Source organism: Fusarium poae, chromosome 2, assembly GCF_019609905.1.
Source record: "Fusarium poae strain DAOMC 252244 chromosome 2, whole genome shotgun sequence".
Classification (NCBI taxonomy): domain Eukaryota; kingdom Fungi; phylum Ascomycota; class Sordariomycetes; order Hypocreales; family Nectriaceae; genus Fusarium; species Fusarium poae.
This window is the reverse complement of record NC_058400.1, coordinates 585635-603039: the sequence shown is the minus strand read 5'-3', so window position 1 is coordinate 603039 and position 17405 is coordinate 585635. Positions and strand designations below refer to the sequence as shown.

The following is a 17405-nucleotide window of genomic DNA, read 5'->3' as shown; positions in this document are numbered from 1 at the left end:
GACCGAGTTCCAGACAGAGCATCGGTCGAGGTTTCCAGCATGACGGAACAACGACACTCCTCACCAGAGACTTGGACCTCGTCCGGAGTTTAGTCGTCTCGAATTTCAGCATCCAAGAGTGGTGGCCATCGTGAGAAATGACAGCGCGTATCATCTATGTAATGCAACGATTGAGCATGAGTTACTGGTTGAACTGCAGAACCTCCCGATAGGTCACGCGACACTCAATTATTGCATCATCTACAATTTGACAATTGAGGAAAACATGTGATAAAACTAAAACGAGGAGACTCTCTGGACAATTGTTTGTCGGAGACAAACAAAAGTCAACCTCCTCAAAACGATGACTGGATGACTTTCGCTTCTGCTCTGGGAGACGGTTGAGATATCTAACGCCACATCGTGACCAGATACTTCAATAGTTTAGCAGAGACAAGACAATTAAACAGCCAGGGCTTGAAGTAGAAATCCACTCATGTCTACAAGGTAACGTCTCAGTGCGGGGTAGTGAATCTTGAGGCTGGAAGACGATGGGATATGACGAGGGGGCGTTAATCTTTATTCAAGACAAGATACAACAGGGAAAAAACGAGAGAATCATTTGCTGTGGCGCCGTTTGTGGCGGTAATTAGAGGCCAACCGCAACGGAAGAAGAGGACAAGGTCATGGAGCGAGTCATGGTGGCTTGACAAGGACAAATGTGTCTTTTTACAGCCTCAGGCCAAGACCGTTTAGACACAAGCGAGTACGATAACGTTGTTATGCTTAACATGCTATCGGGTTATTGATTAAACCATCATATAGTTACAAGCTATTATATTAAATTTTATTATATTAAAAGCTATAGTATTAATTATAAGCTTTTTTTTTTTTTCTTTAGAATTTTTTTCTTTTAATTTTATAAAATTCTTAATATAATAAATTTTAATTTAATAAACTTTTTAATAATATTATTTTTATTAAATATTTTATAAATTATTAATAATTTATTTTCTTTATTAAAAATTATTTTAAAGATTAAAAAGTAATTTTATTTAAAATATTTTACTTTTTAATATATTAATAATATATTTCTTTTAAATATTATAAAAAGCCTTTAAAGCCTTTTTCTTTTTATATAATAAAGATTTAAATTTTAATTTATTAATTTAATAATTAATTATATAATTAAAAATATTATAATTAAAAATATTATAATTAAAAATAATAAAAATAATAATTTAATTATTATTTATATTAATAATATTTTAATTTTAAGTATTAATAAAAATATTATATTAAAAATAAATAAAATTATTAAATAATTTTATTAAATATTTTTCTTTAAAAATAAAATTAATTATAAAAATTAAGCTTTTATAAATAATTCTTTAATTTAATATATAATTAAAATTAATAAAAATTTTAAAATTTATTATTTTATATAATAGTTTTATTAATATTAATATTAATATTAATAAGAAAATATTTAATAATTAATTTTTAAAAAGAATAAAAGCTTTTATAATAATTATTATAATTTTAACTTTATAAGTTATAATATATATTTTTAGATTAAATTTATATTAATATTTAAATTTAAAAATTATATTTTTTTATAAATTAATTTTATATATATACTTTAGGACTTATACCTTAAAAATTACCTAATAAAAATATAGTTATAAGTCTGTAATAACGTGATTCAGATATGTTGGCATGCACCAGGAATCCGCATTGAACAATGCTACTATAGAATGGCTTTTGAACTCAGTAATGCAACTCCTGGTACAAGTCTATCGATAATTTACACCATCGAGCTATAAATGGCAGACGAGTCATCACGGTTGATAGATTAAATGATGGAATGATAGTGCGATTTTAGGTTCAATTGAACCACACATTCGACATAAAGGAGCATCCCTTTCACTGACTATTATCTAGCTAATAGCTTAGACTCATGGATAATAAGTATTCAAACGCTGTGCTTAGTTTAAACAGCAACTAGTAATGGTCTATATATCTACCCTTTCTATTTAAAATCGAGGAATATGAATACCCCAATCCAGAAACTCTTATTTTGCCTGACCGTTCTGGAGCAAAAGGTTCTTAGTCCCTTGAGGAACACCCTTAATAACATCCTTCAGAGCGATACTCTGAAGGTACTCGCAAAGACCAGTGGCAGACTTTCCAAGACCGAGGAAGTAGGCTGCAACACCAGCAACATGAGGTGTAGCCATAGATGTGCCCGAAATAGAACGGGTAATACCTCCCGGCCATGTGCTAAGAACCTGAACACCAGGAGCATAAAGATCAACAACCTTGCCAAAGTTGGAGAACGTAGCGACAGTGTCATCCTTTGCTGTCGCGCCAATGGTGCAGACGCTGGGCTCCGAGGCAGGTGAGTTACTTGACGCATCGACTGGCCTTCCCTTTTCGTCGCCGTTACCAGCAGCCACAGCGGCAAAAAAGCCAGCGTTGACAAGGGCTTTGGCTGCATCATTGATACTTTTGGAAGGGATCTCTCCGAATGACATGCTTACGACAACACCCTTGGAACAGTCTCTCGTGGGGGCATCACGCAAGACCAAGTCCATGCCAGCAATGATAGAAGATCTTTGATTCGTCAGTTGGAACATTGAGAGCGTGTTCAAAGGGTCATAACATACGCTACTCCTTCTCCAGAAGAGTTGAAGAGTTTGATTCCGTAAAGATGTGTCTTCTTTGCGACTCCATAAGTCTTGGATCCGATTGTACCGGCGCAGTGAGTGCCATGGCCATGATCATCCTCCCAGATGTCGTCAACGTACGTGGCAATGAACTCAGCACGACCCTCAAAGTCCTACGTGATGTTAGCGTAAACAATATGCGAAAGAGAGTTAATAAGGACATACAGGATGCGTTGTGTCAATCCCTGTATCAAGCACATAGGCGCAGGTTCCTTTGCCTGCCGAATCATCATACGAGTATCTTGTCTCCCCGGTCTTCTTGCTTGAGATTCGCGCAAGACCCCAAGGTGCCTGTTTTTGAACAGCCGATATTCTGGCAACTGAGTCTTGCTCAATGTATGCGACCTATGTGTTTTTGTCAGTCAAACTCCACCGTACAATCTGTATGTTGTGTTGTATCTCCACTCACATTGGGGTTGTCGCGCAAGTCCTCCACATCTCGGGCAGACAGACTGGCGGCAAATCCACCCAAATTGTCAAAAACCACATCAGGCTTGATATCAATAGCCTTTGCTGCGGACTTGAGGCGTGCAATACTGTTGGAGGCTGGCTTCATCATAACAATGTACTTTCCCTCAATACCACTTTCATCTCGACTAATAAGCGGTGCACGCTTCTCGAGACTGGCCGTGGCAGACCCAGCCGCGAGAAGACTGACAGAGATAGTCGAAAGACGCATTTTAGTTGAGGATATGTTGACGATGAAAGAATGAAGTTCGCCTGGAAAAGGACGCAATTGTTGCTGCAAGTTGGCATTTCTTATACGACGATCGCGGCATTGATGGATACTTGCAAAAGGTCTCTAGGTTCCACTATCGTGTATCATAGCCTCTGTTAGGAAGGTGAACGACCCTGGTCGACTGTCCAAGCGATCAAAAGGCCCCTGGAATTGATCTAGCAGGGATCGGCCCAATTCCCAACGTGGCACAACTCCTTGCTGTTGTTAAAAGTTCCTGGAACTTTATCACTAGGGAACTCTAAAGCTAATCTTTAATTGTTAGGTCTCTATATGTAGTAGCTATAAATACTGGATATCATATGAATTTAGTTATGCAATCTATATTGAGAATTAAAAAGAGCAGATTGAGCTGAGTGGCCTGTGCATCGTCAATGCAACCTTCTTTCCCCAGTTAGTGACAGCTTGAATTAGTTTCTCTATGGCTATACTTAGGATAAGCTTGTTGTTTCAACATGGAAATGAAAAACACTGGTGGTACTCACTATATACTACCCATTGTCAATTGAGGCGTTTATTGCTAAAAACACTACAAGAACTCGAATTATTGTCAGTAGCTATTTCCCCAACATAGAGAATACGAAAGTGGTTCCCACGAGCCTTGGATTTCGCCAGCTAAGATGTTTTCTTTAAATGGTCAGCCTTGCACATGACCGAGAATTTCACCAATCACAGCTTCATATTGAGTGACATTTCCATTCTCTAAAAAATAACCGCCCAAGTCTTAGGTTACAGAAATAAATGGCCTAAGAGCTAGAGTCTCAAGGGCATGAAGTGTCCCACTAATTTTGTCTAACAGCGGTCAATTTTTCTGACATCCCGAGGCCAAGGAAGGAGGCGGTGAGCTATTGGTGATCGACCAAGCATACTTGCGCATGATCTGGGGCTTAGTCAATCATAGCGACGTGTTCACTGATACTTTGATATTCTTGGTGATCAGCGCAGGGTTCATATATACGGGTTGGTGGGAGCATCTTTGATAGGATACAACTCAAATGTGCTGGCTCTTGGCCACGATGGTATTCCTGTTCCATTGTACACTAGTATTCTTAGTCTTATCAGACTGGATCTTGATGCCCATTGAATCTTATGGGGCAAGAAGCAGGTCTTTATTGGCTTGTTCATCGGTAGTCGGATTCAACATCGACTTGTTGAGTCACAGTTGACATTTAGAAGCTAGACATCTCAATGATACATTTCGTAACATTGATACTAGTAAACTTCATCGCGTTTGTGTATAAAACATATGCAGAGGATGCTAAGACACTTTACTGTACGATGGCAGCCTGTCTTTGCCATGTGTGTGAGTGACCTTTCATTGACCCTAGTCTTAGGTGTTCTAGCTAACCTCTGTCTTTGCCATAATCTCCTAGAATCAGACCACTATTGGGATCGTCTGCTTCTGACTACATAACTATTTTCAGTCGAAACAAAACTGCAGAGTATAAACCTACTACCGTGAGTAGTCGTAGCTGCCCTCGGACAGAACTTCAAAAACTCTCGGCGACAATGAATGTGGTCAAGAGGCGACGGAAAACCCACTCCACTTGCCCGTCACGTTGATTACAGCGACGGCGATCGAAGAAAAGATAAAAACCCATGGAGCGACTGACGAATAATGCAGTTAATTTCTAATAGGGATTGCCAATCGCCGTGAGATCCACCAAGAGATGTTTTGTTAACTTTATAGATCAATGGCAAGGTCGTTTCTCCCATTCTGTGACCCGCCCACCTCATTGCGGCTACCTAGGTATGATTGTGTAATTGATAATTCTTCTTCTTCCTGAATCTGGCTAATACATTTAAGAAATGCCATGTTGCGGAAACAGTTCGAGCAGACATATCATGAATAAGAAATACGACCTAGGTCAGGACTGTGCCCGGGGCAGTTGCAATGAAAACGTAGAATGTGAAGACAGGCAAATAGAAACGGATTTATCATTTATAGCAAGACGATAGGTAAAATAAAAATGTAACCAAGTCGAAATGCCTAAATTTCCGATAAGCCTTTGATGTTGGCTGATTGGATCGTGTCTGAATCTAGCACGGAGCATGACACTCCGATATGAGTCTTTCTCACCGGATAAATCAGTTACTTGCATTCCATGTTACCTACCGACAACTTCCTTTCGACATCTCTTTTTCCCTCTATGTGTAAGATAGACTATAGAATGAAAACAAGTAAATATTGTTTATTGTAAGTAGAAAGCTGGTAGAATAGTCTGATAAAGATTATTTGTTGGCCATGATGGAGAATGAAGAAGGCCTGGAGTCGCAAGATGTGAAAATCCACATATTTCGGAGCAACAACCGATATTGCTTCATCAGGTCATCCATTTTAGGCTCGGGACATGATTAATGGCACAGATATATTTCCGTTCTTGGACCATCGGACCTAAACAGCAATCACTTGACACATTGAGACCATTGAATTCTAGATGGAGGATCAGATGATTGATTCTATTGGACGATGCCGGAAGACTGACCCGTTCCATTTCAACCGTTCTTTTCATTTATACCTCGCTTTGGTCATGAAGCCAAACTTAGCAAGATCAACTCCTCTTTCTCTAGATTCACAAAGAGATCATCCTAACGAGCCACCATGAAGACTGCCACTTTGTTTGCGGCCACCATGGCCTTGATGCAGAGCGCATCCGCCCATTATATCTTCCAGCAGTTGTCAGTTGGCTCAACCAAGTATCCTGTGTTCCAGTACATCCGACAGAACTCCAACTACAACTCTCCTGTAACGGGTACAACTTCCAAGCCCTGCACTCTCGAAAGACAGTTCGCTAATGTTGTGATTATGCAGAGTTGGACTCGAACGACCTGCGCTGCAATGTCGGTGCATCAGGAGCCAACACCCAAACAGTTGCCGTAAAGGCTGGTGACTCCATCACCTTCACCCTCGACACCGCGGTCTATCATCAGGGACCCATTTCGGTATACATGTCCAAAGCACCTGGATCTGCTTCGTCGTACGATGGAAGCGGTACTTGGTTCAAGATCAAGGACTGGGGTATGACTCAAACCGATCAGTTAGGAATAAAATAATTAACAAAATATCTCTAGGCCCAAGTTTCAACGGTGGATCTTCAAGCTGGCCCATGAATCGTAAGTTCGGATTGGCCTGACATGCGACATAATCTAACCTTGATACTACTCTAGTCAGCTACACTTTCAATCTTCCCGTGTGCATCCCTAACGGCGAGTACCTCTTGAGGATCTCGAGTATGGGAATCCACAACCCATGGCCAGCTGGCCTTCCTCAGGTCAGTGAAATATTTACCCATAAAGCCTAGCGATGTTAACAGAGGAAACCTTAGTTTTACACTAGCTGTGCTCAGATCAACCTCAATGGCGGCGGTAGCACTGTTCCAGGTTCGCAAGTCAAGATCCCTGGTGCTTTCAAAGAGACAGACCCTGGATATACCGCCAACGTAAGACAACCTCTCACTTGTGTAAAAGAGAGTATACTGACACTTCTTGCACAGATCTACTCCAACTTCAACAGCTACACCATCCCAGGCCCTGCAGTGGTAAGTCAAATCCGAAGCAAAGTTATTATTTGCCTATCTCATTGTGACTTTAGTTCTCTTGCAACGGTGCTGGTGGAGGTGACGACAGTGGTACCCCTCCTGTTACCACTCTCCAGACATCTACGAAGACGACCGCCCAAACACAGCCCACCCAGCCTGGTAACGTAAGTTCACCCTCTAATGCTACTGCCTCGAAATGATTAAAGTGTTCTGACTTGATATAGTGTGCTTCTCTTTGGGGCCAATGTGGCGGACAAGGCTTCTCAGGCGCCAAGTGCTGTGCTACTGGAACTTGCAAATCGGTGAACGACTTTTATTCTCAATGTGTTCAGTAAACAATTAGTCTCAGTTGATACTATTTTACATCTAAGGACTATTTCCATCAACGTTTCTGATTGTAGCCAGCCCTTCAATATTGAACGAGATATAAATTGTTTTATCATATAATTCTCATTTCAACTGTGAATGTGTGTATGTTTATAACTTGATAGTATGCGAGGAGCATTTGTAATTTGCTAAGCATTTTGCTTTGTCATCATCCTGTTTACTCTATAATTATGCTTCTGGTGACAGTTATCGAGCGGTAAATCGTCATAATGTACATGCTTATTGTCTTCTGAAGATGTTCCCAGCGCTGAGTGAACCCTTGTTCTGGTTAGCGCCCTCGCGTGTCAAGTCAGATTCACTGATGAATTCAGCACTTTATTCGTTGTCAGTGACGCAAACGCGGGGCTGTAATTTCCGGAAATATCTACGTGATGACATCAGTTCAGTGAATATGTATGTCTCCCTGGCTTGATCATCGTTTGTCATTCTGTTCTTTTACGGATACTCAACACTTCATTCCACTTTTTTCAGTTGTAGCGAAAGTTTAAACAACCTACCCATATTTCGATTGAAGGTGCGATACAAAATGGCCAAGCCAAAGACTTTAGATTGGATCAAATACTACGCAAAATACAGTTCGTTCTTTGTGTTTCCGCATCACCGTGCAACCACTGACCTTCCTTCAAAGCGCACGTCAAAGTGAAGAGATTTGGCATGTATTCATTAATATGGATACTCTTACCGTGCACATGCGGTATGTCCCTCATGATTAGTGATAATGCTCCATGGTGGAACCTGCCAAAGAAACCGGGCCAAGACGTCGACAAGCGCCCAGAAGAGTCCGCTGGGGAGGCAGTGGACCCGACAACCAGCAATACCTGAAATTTTAATAATGGTGTGTTCTAAAGGGTTGTCAAAAAGGTACTTGAGATGCAAGCAAGGTGGTGATGGTATTTGTTATCATGATGGGAGGTGAGAATAGCCACAGAGAAAGTCAATGAAGCTACAGGAGATCGAAACTTTTTGATGTGAATTACATAAAGGTTGCATATACAACTCAGTGTCGAATGGTAAATAGGCTGCAAGCTGAAATTAGTTACTTTTACAACTGCCGATATCCACACTATTCTAGGATCCGAACACTGGAAACGCTGGCGGCAGTACTTTATCTGTTTTGCCTTTCAAACGATTTTCTTAAAGTTACATCGCCTATCTAGTGCCTAGAGAATGGGAGTTAAGAAGAGGAGTAGAGTACTACAAACAAGATACTGCATCATGGGGTCCTTACACGACAGGGAGAGCGGGCCTCTCAAATGCAAATGACAGTTACCACTATTTAACAAGGTCAGGAATACTTAGAAATTGGTCGATCGCTGTACATATCCGACTGACAGAAACATAGATTTACGTATCTTGCATACCAGAGGAACTCTAAAGTGCCGGGTAGCAGGCGTGATGCCGCCCTACTGAAGGCAGGGTCTTGGTTACAACCAGAAATGAGGGTGCAAATGATAGTCAAGCTAATTGGGTAGTGCGCCCTGTTTTATGCCGGCATAAAAACTCAATTAAGAGCAACGTTCCATAAGTACATAGGATTACTTCTATAACGCTAGCTTTGGATATAGACTGCGCTTTGACGTATAGTCGACCCTTTAATACTATATTTATTCAATGCGTATAATGTAACGGCTTTTGTGGGCAACGTCAAAGCCCTGGTTGCAATTTAAGTTTCATTAGGAAGCCTCGACCTCAATGCATTACGTGACCGAGGTCTAGACCAGATGGCACGTTGAAATTAATCTTTATGTCGAACTTATAATCGTTCTAGCGCCCGTTAGAGGACTACTGCATATTGATTGTTCATTTATCGTGCAACGTTTTGTAACTCATCACATAGGTATAAGTTAAACATCTTTGCCCGATAAAATCTCAATGCTATCTCACTCATCTCCCTCTCCAACTGTTAGCCACCAAATCATAAATATGACTATTGATCCACTCGTCAAGTTCGCTGTTAGACCAGACGGTCGAATCATCACTCACGAGCCTACCCTCACACTACAATACGACAAATGGGCCGACGAGATGCAAACGCTCAGTATACCCGGCGAACACCTTCCTCGATATGCGATCAAGCGAGTCACAAAGTTTGGCGGCGCTCGGGGACACAAGTTTGAAGTATACTCTACCACCGACAAAGTACAACGCATCGCTAGCATTAAACACCACTCGATGCCGCCCAGAATCGAAATCAACATGAGCAAAACCGACCATAAAGTCAAAATAAAAACACACGATACCTCACGGCAATACGATGCAGCGGGCGGTCTCGGACGTTTATGCTGGAAGAGTACGGGCTCGAAAGCTTGTTGGAAACTCAAGAACGACAAGGGTCTTGTTTTGTTGGTGACGATAGACGAGAGTAAAACCAGCGGGATTATCAGTATATACAAGAAACAACTGGAAAAAGAAGTGATTGAGGAATTATTGGCTGTCGCTGTCGCTCAGATCGAGGACTATAACAGGATATCGAAGAATTTTCAAAGGAGGGGGAAAAATTCATAAAAATCAAGTGTACAGTTCGTACATAAAAGAGGCGTGTTGGGTATTATTTGAATCATAAAGTTACGACGAAATTGATGGAAACAAATTGAAAGATCTTATCATATAGTCCTCTCAGTCCCTCCTTACTTCCTCCCGGTAATTAGACATTTCGATATTCCGCCCTTCATTCCTTTCCCACGGTGATGCGCGTTCAATGCCGTTGCTCACGGGCGACACTTCGTCGTTTGTAGAGGTAAGAAACGGTGATTCGTTCTCATTACCCACTGTCGACCCTTGAGCACTCGTATGCGTGTGGACGATTGCTTTATTCTGCTGTAACAAAGACTCTGCCGGAGAATTCGATTGTTCCTTATTCACAACATCGGACTTGGATTCCACGGCGAAGTATGTGACCTTTTCACCATCACTACTCTCAAGTCCCCCTCCTTGTCTTCTTAACACAAGACGAACATTGCTTAGCTGTTTCGACAGAGGTTCTGCTCCTGTAGTCTCTGCTGCAGGAACAATAGTGTCGAGGTCAGGGTTTCTCGTAGTTCTAAGGATAGTTGAAAAGCAAGTCTCGTAGGATGCAGAGGCAGACTTGATACATAACAATCCAAAGATAACAATAACTGAAGAAAGAAGGAGACCTGTGCCGTATGCGATGAAAAGGTTTCGAGGTTCATACTGGAACGCGTTTTGGGCAGATGAATATGTAATTGGACCACGGGATGCGGCAGTGCTGTTTTGTCTGATAGACGATACAAGGTCAGTTTTGATGAATAGAATTGTGTGCATCAACTTACAGAAGCCTTGTATTGCTGAAGAGGCTTATCGTAACGTTTGTAAACAGGTCCTCCAGCGCGTCAGACATGGAAATATTTCCAATCATAGACTCGGGCGTGTCTTGGTTCAAAGCTTGCATCTCTTTTGTATCCATCAAAACAGAACTTCTAATCTGCGTCTGAGTAGAAAACAAGCTGCCGTAGTGAGACCTGGTGAGAGTACCAATAAGGAACTGACCGACGGTGGCCATGATGGATATGTAAGCGTGCGTAGCGCTGCAATAATCAGGGTCCATGTCACGACAAATCTTGGTATCGAACGACGCCACAGGATTGATCTTTTTAGTTTTATAACGAACATTTTGCTGGCCGTTGTTGAACGTAAAGTTGAGCGCAAAGGAAGAGTTGTAAAGTTGGCATTCGATAGACTTGTTCGCACGGGGCGACAATTCATTTGGCACAGCCACATAAAACTTTGCTGCGCTTGTGTTTCCACCCGTCTGATCCAAAAACGCAGCTTTTGCCACTAGAGAGCTGTTAACTGCAGTAGCTAGACCATTCAAAGCATACTCCTCATCAATTCCGTTGGTAATATAATTGCTACCACTCGTAGACGACGGCACGAACCCGACAAAGGCGTATGGATCTGCACTCCAGGTGCTATTCAAAATCATCTTTCCAACTTCCTCTGAGAATGTCTTGTTTCTAGGGATGCCGCATGATAGTGTTGGACCATAAAAGTCAAGTGCATATGAAGAATTAGGAAAGGGTGCAGGAAAGGTCAGGATTGAGCCCAGAGACACAACTGATAACAGTAGTCTGGAGACATAGGTTGAGGGAATCAGACTGCCTCCTCCGTTGATACCTGTCCACTTGCCAAAGGTTTCCAAGGTGCTATAATCTGGAATTGGTATGGGGGCCTCAAGGACTGTGATGTTTGGTTCTGACGAGACTTTGACAGTCAGTGTAGCCGGAGCGATAACTGCGACAAGCGGAAGAGCCCTTTAAACAGAGTTAAAAAGATGTTTTTTTTTAGGAATGAAAACTTGCAAATCGTATCTTACCATGCAATAATAGCCACCACGGCTAGTGCAGGTGCAGCAGTCCAAAGTTCCAAAGTGACAAAGTCCCAGGCATTATGCACAACGCCGAAAAGCGAGTTAACTCCACCAACAGTGACAGGTTTTGATCTTAGAGTTCTCCATAATATCTGCGTATAGGCTATACCCACGGCTGCAGATAAAAAGGCTCTTACTAAGAATGCCAGTCCTGTGCCTAGACGTAAGAACCACTGTTGCTGGTTCTGACTCTGGACGATTCTTCCATCGAGATGATCGTAGTAGAAGTGATGGCCTAGGGCAAGTACTAGTCCCAAGAGTAGGCTACCTGCCATGAGAGCAGGAGTCAACTTGTAAGTCGCCATTTTAAAGTTTGGCAAAAGATGCTAAGGAGAGCAACTAGCGGGGGGTGATGGAGGATTGGCACTAATATTTGATATATATCAAGTAGAAGATACGTCTCGCCAAGACGGACGTGCCAAGCGTGGCAAGGCAGAGAGAAAAAACAGGTAAAGTGGAACAGATTACTGTCTAATCAAATGTAAGCGGTTCAATTGCCTGCTATTCCTGGTGTAACTACGACTCGATATGCAGTCATCAAGTCCTAGTGGGGAAGTTTCCGCCGCTGGACAATCAATCAGCCTTGGAGGCGGACTCTAGTCTACTCGTCAATCTGACACTATCCAATCCAAAAGAGCAGGCGGTGAAAAGACCAACCCCCCGCCGAGACAGAGACTGTTTTATCTCTCTAAACTAGCCAGGATCTTTCAGCCTTGGAGCGGGGTTTTCTTCTCATCGACATTTATGATTCGACCAAGCTCTCTTCTCTTTCAGCTCCATACCAGACCCTGGACGAAATGAGTTTAGTCTTGGCTTATGAGGCTGTGCAAGCGCAAGCTTTCGCAATCAGACCAGATTGATACCATGTCGTCGCGAGATTGCTTTTTTCCTCCATCATTTGTGCAACGCATAACCCACCCAATTCAGTGTAACCAGACAAAGTCGTACAAAATGGGTGACGGTGGTTACCTCATTCTCGTAAACGGTACGCCCTACCGCTGGAAACGGTCCGACCAGATGAGCTATCAGATGAAGTCTTGGGATTTTCCAGATGTCATTGAAGCTGGTGAGCCCACCAACCTCCTCATTCATCAACCCTCAATTTTGACCAGGTAATAGGAAAGGTCCCCAGAATCTACGTCGAGTTCAGCCAGGGAGCTTTCAAAAAGCGGTCCGACACAAGCGGGTCAGTCAAGTATACCCTAGAGGGTACAAAATGCAGCTTCACCATTCATGTCCGCGACGACGATGAAAGACTCTGGGTAAAGCTCGACTCTATCGAAGCAGTCGGTAACTCACAAGGTTCCGAGATTCAACTTGGCTGGCGACATGACGAATGCATTACCTTTGTTCTGTCTGGCTCACAAGATGAGTTCCACACTACCAACCCACCTATGGACTGGATGCAACAGTGCAGAGCAACGTTGGGCAAACGTCCTCTTTCGCAACTTTGTTTGCTGGGAACTCACGACTCTGCAATGAGTACGACCAGTCATTCTCTCGTTCCAGTTAGTCCGATCGATCCGTACGTTTTGTGTCAGTCGGAGGATATCCATGGACAGCTTGAATTGGGAGCCCGATACTTTGACATTCGCCCTCAGTTGTACAAGGGAAAGTGGTGCACTGGTCACTACACCGGCAAGGTCGGTGCTCGAGGAGAGTCTATTTCCAGCATCATCGACGGAGTCAACAAGTTCACCAAGAACAACGGTGAACTAATCATCATCAATTTCTCTCACTCTCTCCAAAGCGACGTCGAAGAGTGGCGCGAGTTTAACAAAGAAGAGTGGCATAATCTCATGGAGGAACTTCTCAAGCTCGAGCATCGCTACATCATCGAAGACAAGTCCAAGGCCAACAACCTCAGTTCTCTTACAGTCAACGACTTTATCGGCAATGGAAAAGCAGCAGTTGTTTGCATCATTGAGGAATGGGGTAGCATGAGCCTGGACGATTACGCAAAGAAGGGATTCTACAAATCTTCCCAGTTCAACGTCCGAAACGAATACTCCAACAAAGATGAAACAGAGTACATGGTCAACGATCAAATCGAAAAGATGAAGGACCACATGTCATCCAAGGACAAGAGACTCTTTTTACTCTCTTGGACCTTGACCCAGCAGGTACCCGAATGGGTTGGAAGCGTCAGAAGTTTCGCTGATAAAGTGGGCGACTCGATCAAACCGATCAAGTTTCTTGCTAGGGAGTGTAACAAGGAACTCTACACGAGGCTTTTGCCCGAGGTCACTGACAAGGCTTTTCCAAACGTGGTTTACATCGATTACCTCAACCACAAGGAATATCTTCCTTTGGTGATTGCCATCAACGACAAGGTTTTCAACAACTGAAGGAGGATACATATGTAGGATAAATCGAGTGTAATGCTATTAAAGACAAACTATGGAATCTTGACAACTACCCTTCCAGTGATTGCCTGTCGTTGAAGATCCTTCATCACCTGCCCGACTTGATCAAACTCAACTACTTTGACCTTTGGAACTAATATACCGTCCAAAGTGTACTGCAGAATCTCCTCCATTTGTTGTTCCGTTCCTACCGAAACACCAGTAATAGTGAGGCCTTGAATCAAAGTCAGCTATAATTAAAACACATCAAGTGGTGAAAAAAAAACTTACCTCGCGCCGCGCAGACAGACGCAGAGATGGGAATGTTAAAGTCATTCTTTGGCAGTCCAACCATGACAATGATTCCCATGTTCCTTACCAGATTGGGAGCTTGGATGAAAGCCTCTTGAGAAGCAGTAACCACCATCACAGCTGCTGCTCCCTCACCAGTGATTTCCTTGACCCTCTGTTGGACATTCTCGGTGGCAAAGTCGATAAAGTGCTCGGCACCACTATCCAAGCTCAACTTTCGTCTTTCTTCTCCGGTATCTATACCGATCACACGGTATCCCCCAAACAACCACTTCGCAATCTGCACACCCAAGTGCCCAAGACCACCCCCCGAACCTGAAATCACAACCCACTCCCCACTGTCGACATGGCCGTCAAGATCAGAGACAGCCCCAGCCATAGTGAGCCCGGCACAAAGTAACGGGGCAGCCACTTCACTAGAAATCCCATCGGGAATTTCAGTCACATACCTAGCATCTGCAATCATGTACTCTTGCAGAGTTCCAGGAACGTGTTTTCCGGTGTTGAGCTGTTTCGGACAGTTGTTGGGATAGCCTCGCTTGCAGGCTGTGCATTCCTCGCAGGCGCTGTACAGCCATTTAACACCAACTCTTTTGTTCAAAAAGTTGGTGTCAACGTCTTGACCGAGTTTGACGACTGTGCCTACACCTTCATGGCCGACGATGGGATTGTAAGGACCCCATCCTGAAAGTGCGCGGATCTCGGAACCACTGTGGAAAAGGTCAGTTCAGTAATGGGGGTCTGATCCACTGTAGGTTGTCTTGCTTACCAAACTCCACTACAGGCCAGCTTGATCAGAATTTCGTGTTTTCCAGGGTTGGGTACTGGAACATCTGATCGAATGGCAATCCGGGCATTATCGCCAGGGCTCTCGATAAAAGCTGCTTTCTGAACTGAGGGTATGGAAATAGTCATCTTGATCTTGAATTGTGACAATGATTGATAATTGTTACATTCAATTGGCGACGGGAGCGGGAGGATTTAAGCAACTGCGGGATGCTGACCATGGGGGGGCGAAGAGAGGGGCTGGGCTGGGCTGGGCTGTAGGGCATAGGCATACCAGCCGTGTCTCACTGTCGGGTATCAGAAAGACAAGTACACGGAAGAAGACAACATTAGGTCAGTTTATGTCACTTTTGTGACATGTCTCAGTCTATTGGTCTCTGTACCCTGAAGTTTATGAGCTGACGTTTTGCGGGTATGCTAACTTGTAGATAACCGTGCAAAGGTACCGATCGGAACTAGGTAGACTAGGCGACACATCTGCCGAAGTCGGATTGTCAGATGAATTGCAGTGCAGTTCCATCAATTGATTGACCTTTGTAATGAATTGCAATTCATAAACATTCCCATGCTTTAACTAATCGCATAAACTAGCCCTATGGCATTTAACTATGTCCAGAAATAGACTTGGCCTCATACAGCTCCTCCAGATACTGAACATCCTCCGCACTCAAAGTCTTCCCCCTTGCATCAATAGCCTGTTCGATCCTCTCAACACTACTAAATCCAATAATCGGACTCGCAACCCTCCCATTAATCCATGCCAACGCCACATGTGCCATAGGCCACTCAAGCTTCTCTGCAATCTCCACCACCCTCTCGACAATCCTCTGGTCAACGTATGACAGCTCACCTGAAGTTTCTTTTTCGCCCTTGCTTCGGTCCGTACACCCAAATCGAGCGGGCGGCCTAGCCAGATGACCGCGACAGAGGGGCGCCCAAGGAATGACACCCACGCCTGTATCGTTGCAGTATCGAATCATCTCCCGCTCTTCCTCGCGGTACAAAAGGTTGTAGTGGTTCTGCATACTAATAAACTGCGTCCAACCATTCTTCTCGGCGATGAATTGCATTCGAGCGAATTGTGTCGCCCACATGCTGCTTGCGCCAATGTATCGGACTTTACCCGATTGAACCAGATCATGAAGTGCTTTCATGGTTTCTTCAAGAGGAGTTAATTCGTCGTAGCGATGGATTTGCAATAAATCAATGTAGTCAGTGTCGAGACGTTTAAGGGATGCTTCGACTTGATTGAAGATTGCGGCGCGGGAGAGACCATATTGGTTTTGGTAGTCTTTTGAGGCTTCAAATTCGGGCCTGTAATTGATGTGGCGTGCCCCTGTAGTAATGTCAGTGTTTTGGAGACTGTCATTAAACAAATTGCCTACCTGGCTCTTCACCCACGGCCCATCGGCATTTACTCAGGATGATGACCTTGTGACGAGGAATGTTGAACTTCTTTAATGCTTTGCCGACAATTTCTTCTGATACGCCATTACTGTACGTGTTTGCCGTGTCCCAAGTATTGAGGCCACGATCGTACGCGGCTTTGAGAAGCTCCAGTGCCTGTCGACGCGTCGTTAGTGGGGGTGTTGATCACCAAGTGATTGACCATACCTCTTCCTCACCAATTACCCAAGGAAGAACTCTTTTATCACCAAAACTCATACATCCAAAGATGGGAACTGAAATACGTAACCCTGATTTACCAAGGTTGCGATATTCGCATTTAGATGCCTCGAGAGAGGCCTTGAGCTGTGGGGGGAGTTCGTTGGCAGACATTTTCGATTGATATGACTGAAGAATAGACAACAAACAAAGTGCAGACTTGGGTATCTTATATACTCGTTTCGGTTGTCAGACAGTCAACATGATCTGAGATGGATAGAGTGATGGTAAGTCTGATAGGCGGATAAATACAATTCGATGGCATCATCAGGTTGTGGTTATCTACCCCGCTGCTGACTTGTGTGTTTGGGGTTTTACGTGAGTTGCATTGTTTATATCACAAAGGTTAGTGTACTCTACTCGTCGCTGTATCAGAGAATCTGGTAGTTGTAATCAGGTACATCTGAACAGATATTGAAGGTCCAATAGACATGTCTCGATATTTGACTGTGCTGGAACAAGAAAGGCCTCATGTCTTTCATTGGCAACCTGCATACTGTTACTCATCGAGTACCTATTAGAGTTGCAACACCTCACAAC

At 43.3% G+C, this 17405-nt stretch overlaps 7 protein-coding genes across 7 annotated transcripts; 3 read left to right on the top strand and 4 right to left on the bottom strand.

Annotated features, from left to right (window-relative positions):
• Positions 1-2054: 2054 nt before the first annotated feature.
• Positions 2055-3387, bottom strand: FPOAC1_004123 (uncharacterized protein; the record flags this gene model as incomplete). Its single annotated transcript, XM_044848678.1, has 4 exons — positions 2055-2595; positions 2649-2821; positions 2874-3053; positions 3118-3387. The coding sequence occupies 4 exons, from the start codon at positions 3385-3387 to the stop codon at positions 2055-2057; spliced, it is 1164 nt and encodes a 387-aa protein (XP_044707388.1).
• Positions 3388-6046: 2659 nt separating this feature from the next.
• On the top strand, positions 6047-7318 carry FPOAC1_004122 (uncharacterized protein; the record flags this gene model as incomplete). The annotated part of the gene is made up of 8 exons (XM_044848677.1): positions 6047-6197; positions 6257-6463; positions 6517-6558; positions 6613-6716; positions 6771-6884; positions 6939-6983; positions 7037-7147; positions 7208-7318. The coding sequence occupies 8 exons, from the start codon at positions 6047-6049 to the stop codon at positions 7316-7318; spliced, it is 885 nt and encodes a 294-aa protein (XP_044707387.1).
• A 1975-nt stretch (positions 7319-9293) lies between these two features.
• FPOAC1_004121 (uncharacterized protein) lies at positions 9294-9875 on the top strand (the record flags this gene model as incomplete). The annotated part of the gene is made up of 1 exon (XM_044848676.1): positions 9294-9875. One exon carries the CDS (start codon positions 9294-9296, stop codon positions 9873-9875), a length of 582 nt encoding a protein of 193 aa, XP_044707386.1.
• A 111-nt stretch (positions 9876-9986) lies between these two features.
• On the bottom strand, positions 9987-12062 carry FPOAC1_004120 (uncharacterized protein; the record flags this gene model as incomplete). Its single annotated transcript, XM_044848675.1, has 3 exons — positions 9987-10605; positions 10661-11641; positions 11704-12062. 3 exons carry the CDS (start codon positions 12060-12062, stop codon positions 9987-9989), a joined length of 1959 nt encoding a protein of 652 aa, XP_044707385.1.
• A 646-nt stretch (positions 12063-12708) lies between these two features.
• Positions 12709-14105, top strand: FPOAC1_004119 (uncharacterized protein; the record flags this gene model as incomplete). The annotated part of the gene is made up of 2 exons (XM_044848674.1): positions 12709-12823; positions 12877-14105. 2 exons carry the CDS (start codon positions 12709-12711, stop codon positions 14103-14105), a joined length of 1344 nt encoding a protein of 447 aa, XP_044707384.1.
• Positions 14106-14155: 50 nt separating this feature from the next.
• FPOAC1_004118 (uncharacterized protein) lies at positions 14156-15329 on the bottom strand (the record flags this gene model as incomplete). Its single annotated transcript, XM_044848673.1, has 3 exons — positions 14156-14337; positions 14394-15124; positions 15184-15329. The coding sequence occupies 3 exons, from the start codon at positions 15327-15329 to the stop codon at positions 14156-14158; spliced, it is 1059 nt and encodes a 352-aa protein (XP_044707383.1).
• A 473-nt stretch (positions 15330-15802) lies between these two features.
• Positions 15803-16979, bottom strand: FPOAC1_004117 (uncharacterized protein; the record flags this gene model as incomplete). Its single annotated transcript, XM_044848672.1, has 3 exons — positions 15803-16536; positions 16586-16763; positions 16815-16979. The coding sequence occupies 3 exons, from the start codon at positions 16977-16979 to the stop codon at positions 15803-15805; spliced, it is 1077 nt and encodes a 358-aa protein (XP_044707382.1).
• Positions 16980-17405: the final 426 nt, after the last annotated feature.